Source organism: Penaeus japonicus, unplaced genomic scaffold (genome assembly GCF_977035675.1).
Source record: "Penaeus japonicus unplaced genomic scaffold, GWHDUDI00000001_assembly GWHDUDI00000031, whole genome shotgun sequence".
In the NCBI taxonomy this organism is placed as follows: Eukaryota; Metazoa; Arthropoda; class Malacostraca; order Decapoda; family Penaeidae; genus Penaeus; species Penaeus japonicus.
In genome coordinates this window covers 6,669,921-6,674,920 of record NW_028234433.1, presented here as the reverse complement: position 1 = coordinate 6,674,920, position 5,000 = coordinate 6,669,921, and the positions used below count along the sequence as shown (strand labels likewise).

The window sequence follows — 5,000 nt, the reverse complement described above, 5'->3', positions numbered from 1 at the left end:
TGAGCAAGCTGATTAAAATGAAAGATAAAAAAAGATGTATAGTATTCATTGATGATACTATCCATAGATAGAATAAAAGCACAAAAATTTAAGAAGAAGAGAGAAAGAAGATATAGCTTGTGACATATTTACTGAAACTTTCTCATCATCTTTCTCAGGTCCTTGAAGGAATGGCACGTGTGGATCGTGTATTGACATCTCCTGGAGGATCACTTCTCATGGCAGGGAGATCTGGGGTGGGGCGCAGGACAGCAGTGTCCGTCATTGCTTTCCTCCACGGCATCAAAGTTGTTTCTCCGGCCATGACATTAGGATATGACATAAAAAATTTCAAGAATGATCTGAAGCAGGTACAGAAAAATGTGGTGTTTTTGAGATTCATTGATGATGAAACAGTGAAGATTTAATGTCTACTAAAAAACTATAATTATGACTGTTATATAAGTCTTTTCTATTCTATGTTATTTTGACTTATAAGGAACTTTTCATTGGTTTAATTTTGACTCTTCATGCCTTTCAATTTTCTTCACTCCTTTCATAAACCCCAGGTGATGCAGACAGCAGGTGTAGATGGTGAACAAGTGCTTCTCCTTCTGGAAGACCATAATTTAGTGTCGTCAGCCTTCTTGGAAGTCATCAATTCCCTGCTGATGGCTGGCGAGGTGAGAAAGGTCATGGGTCACTGGCTGAATCCTCATAGTTAACATTTAAGCTCTCAACATCTGTATTTTTTAATTTTGTTATGACTTTATAATTTATTTTAGTGTTTTTTTTTTTAATCAATTTATTACTTGTTGTTTCAAACATTATATAGTTTTTATATATGGACTGGAACTTTATAGATTCCTGGTCTCTACACATCAGAAGAACTGGATCCTCTCCTCATGCCGCTGAGAGACGAAGCAGCACATGAAGGATTCAGAGGCTCTCAGTATGCCTACTTTGCATCAAGTAAGCATTTTGACTACTGGTACTGGTTATATCTGTATTTAAATTAGTTTGATGCAAAAGTTAGGTTTTATGATCTTGATTCTGGTTTCAGATGATGAAGAAATAGATATTTAAATTAGTTTGATGTAAAGTTAGGTTTTATGATCTTGATTTCGGTTTCAGATGATGAAGAAATAGATACAACTTGATGGATATACTTCTGTATATATGTGTGAAATGATTATTGTGTATCTACACTCTTTATGACTAATTGTTTCTAACCTGATGCCTCCATTTTGAAATAATTCAGGAGTGAAGACGAACCTACATGTTGCTCTGATTATGGATTCCAGCAACCAGGACTTTACCCTCCAGTGTGAGAGCAATCCTGCTCTCTACAAACAGTGTGCTGTTTTATGGATGGAGGGATGGTCAAGGGAAACTATGGTACAGGTATGAAACATCAAGATTATCTATTTGAGACTTCATTTGTTTCATAATTTATTCACCATTTGCTTTCTGGTAATAATAATGTTGCTAGAGTAATGTGTGATGAAATAACATGGTCTCACCAAATCAGTGAAATTACAATTTGAGTTACATGGTGGCATTTTGGTGAGAATATTATTGTTATTTTATTTTTTGCCATATCTTTGGTTGCCGTGTTTCATGTGTTAGTGACATTTCTAAAAATGAAATTCAGATATTTTAGTATTCATTGAAATTCTGCTGTTGACAAATTCTTTTTACAACTTTTCTTTTTGCCAGATCCCTAGCATGTTGCTCAAAGAGAGTGAATTGGACACGAAAGACAAAGTAGAATTCCAGCAAACTTTCCTTGCCATTCATGAAAGCCTGCCTGTCCACCTCTCAACGCCACGAAGGTATCTAGTCTTGCTCAACACGTATCGCACCATTTACAACACCAAAAAGGAAGGTGTTCTGCATAGGCAGGGCCATTTGAAGGTATGAAGTTTACTTCTTTGCTGTAATTGTTAATTTTCTTTTTCTGTTGTATTAGTGGTTATATAGATAAAGTTAATTAGATATATCTATCTATTTACCTATCTACCTATCTATCTGTTTATCAGTCTGTATATTTATCTATTCACTAGTTTATTTTTTTATCTAACTATCTGTCTATCTATCTAATTATATGTCTATCAATCTATCTATCTATCTCCATTTATCTATCTATCTATCTATCTCCATTTATCTATCTATCTATCTATCTCCATTTATCTATTTATCTATATATTTTCTCAATCAGTATATCTATCCATCCATCTGTCTATCTATCAATCTTTCTCTCTATCAATTCTATCTCTCTATCTATCTATCTATCTGTCTATCTATCTATCTATCATCTATTGATCTATCTATTTATCTATTTATCTATTATCTATTTATTTATCTCTCTATCTATCTATCTATCTATCTATCTATCTATCTATCTATCTATCTACTTATCAGTAGATATGAAGAGATATTTATAAACAAATAGATAAGTTGATAAATTGATAGATAAATATATGAATGTATAAATATGCATATGTATATATTAATTAATTAATTTATTTATTTATCTATATAGATATTAACATCTGTCTCCATCTTGCAGGCTGATAAGTGAATAAAGAAATGAATAGATATGTATATTTATTTATCTATTCATATTGATATTAACATACATATGTACTTAGAAATATCTGTCGCCATCTTGCAGGCTGGTGTGGCTAAGCTAAATGAAGCACGAGAAGTTGTGAGTAAGTTGAAGGCTGAAGCAAGAGAGCAGGAAGTCAGACTTGCCGAGAAGCAGGCAGAAGCAAACCGTGCTCTTGAGCTAATCACAAACACCATGAAGAATGCCAATGACCAGAAGGTGCAGATGGAGACCCTGAAGGAACAGACACTCAAGGAAAACCAGATCATTGCTGAAAGGTTCGAAGATCGAGGGCTTATTTGATGGTGGCAGAGTGTGATTCAAAAATATTCTAGAATATAGTTATTAACCCCTCCATAATGGACATGTTATGCAGGGTTGGATCACTTTTGTACTGAATTTTTCCGTTCGCTGAATTATGATGACCTATATATTGTTAAGATATCATATATTGACATATATTTCATACCATAAGTATAGAAAATGATAGAAAACATGCATATCCTAAGATGCCCAGCCCAGTCTGAACATCATCAGAAGAGTAAAAAATAATTTTTTCAGGATTTTTTTAATGGTGTAATTACATTATTCTGATAATAAGGATAATACTTTTATTTAAACTGGGATAGGAACATAGGATATACATAGATAAGATTTACATATTACTTACATATATATATATATATAAATATATATATATATATTATATATATATATATATATATATATATATATATATATATATATACATATATATATATATGTATTTATATATATATATATATATATATATATATATATATATATATAATATATATCTATATATATATATATATATATATATATATATATATATATATATACTTAGTTACTTGCTTGGTTATTTGGTGGTAGTTACACACATATATATATATATATATATATATATATATATATATATATATAATATATATATATATATTATATATATATATATATATATATATATATATATATATATATATATATATATATTATATATATATATATATATATATATATATATATATACATATATATACATATATATTATAAGCAGAGCTAGACAGTGATATTTTTTGTAATCTGAAATATTTATATTTATATATGTAAAAAAAATAGAGAGAGGAAGCTGGAACATCCCATTTTATTTTTGTATTCTAGGAAAAAGGCCATTGATGTGGAACTGGCTGAGATTGAGCCTTTAGTGAAAGAGGCAAAAGAAGCTGTTGGAAACATAAAGTCAGAGGCTTTGTCTGAAATAAGGTTAGTGTAATAAAGATTATGTTATTTAGATATTTCATTGATATTTAAATGAATAATTTAGAACAAATATATTGTAGTTAAACTACTCAGCTCTTTTCATAACATCTTTCATATCATTAATTTTTGTATGAATATAAGTATATGTATGTATGAAAGTTTACAGATGTATATGTATTGTTATGAGCATACTTACACATTTCTGTGCAGATTTAATTATTTGACACATTTAAATGTAATCCTTTATAATGAATATTTTTTACATCCTTGATATTTTTTTCAGGTCCTTGAGAGCCCCTCCTGAAGTGATCAGGGACATTTTAGAGGGTGTGCTGAGGCTCATGGGAATCCAGGACACCTCTTGGAACTCTATGAAGACCTTCTTGGCAAAGAGAGGCATCAAAGAGGAGATAAGGTAATGAAGAAGGAATCATTCTAGTGAGGCCTGAGCTCAGTTTGATATTTCCTGTAAAGACTTTATGGTTTTATTGAGAAAAAGGCTCATTGGAATAGTCAGAGTACTTCCTTTGTCTCAGTATGTTAAATGTACACATGGTTATTTTTCCAGAAACTATGATCCACGAAATGTTGCCCCAGATGCGCGAAGGGCAGTTGAAAAGCTTCTGCGAGACCGAGCAGATTCGTTTGATCCAGTTGTTGCCAAGAGAGCTTCGACAGCAGCTGTGCCCTTGACAGCTTGGGTGAAAGCCAACGTCAGGTTTTCATATGTTTTGGAGAAGGTGAAGCCTTTGGAACAGGAGCAGAATAAGTTGCAGAGGTATAATATATAAGATTTTTTTTTATCTGTTCTTTGGAGGATCAGAGATCATACATTTTCCTAGCCCTTTATGAATTTAGAATTTTACTTTATGTCTACTCTCACTTTTATACTGTTTCTTTGACTACTCATACTGCAATTTTTGTGCTTAGAAGGAAAAAGGAGGGAAATAGATCAGAGTAAATTACTCACAATATATACTCCCTTGAAATTGAAATGGATGGAAGGTGTTTTTAAAATTGACTGTCACTCAAAACATTACCATGATCATTCACATGATAATCACATTGCATACTTTATTCACCACTGAGTAGTAGGAGAATGTTATATTGAGCAGTGATCTTACCT

General features: G+C 31.3%; 1 protein-coding gene across 3 annotated transcripts in view; it reads left to right on the top strand.

Annotated features, from left to right (window-relative positions):
* The window catches only part of btv (dynein cytoplasmic heavy chain beethoven), a 47,822-nt gene that overhangs the window by 24,497 nt on the left and 18,325 nt on the right, over nt 1-5,000 (top strand). For all 3 annotated transcript variants that reach the window (XM_086555608.1, XM_086555606.1, XM_086555607.1), the window contains exons 40-48: nt 159-350; nt 549-662; nt 843-951; nt 1,241-1,383; nt 1,699-1,896; nt 2,657-2,871; nt 3,776-3,877; nt 4,158-4,289; nt 4,443-4,652. In XM_086555608.1, the coding sequence (XP_086411734.1) occupies nt 159-350; nt 549-662; nt 843-951; nt 1,241-1,383; nt 1,699-1,896; nt 2,657-2,871; nt 3,776-3,877; nt 4,158-4,289; nt 4,443-4,652 (1,415 nt within the window). The remainder of the gene's footprint in view (nt 1-158; nt 351-548; nt 663-842; nt 952-1,240; nt 1,384-1,698; nt 1,897-2,656; nt 2,872-3,775; nt 3,878-4,157; nt 4,290-4,442; nt 4,653-5,000) is intronic.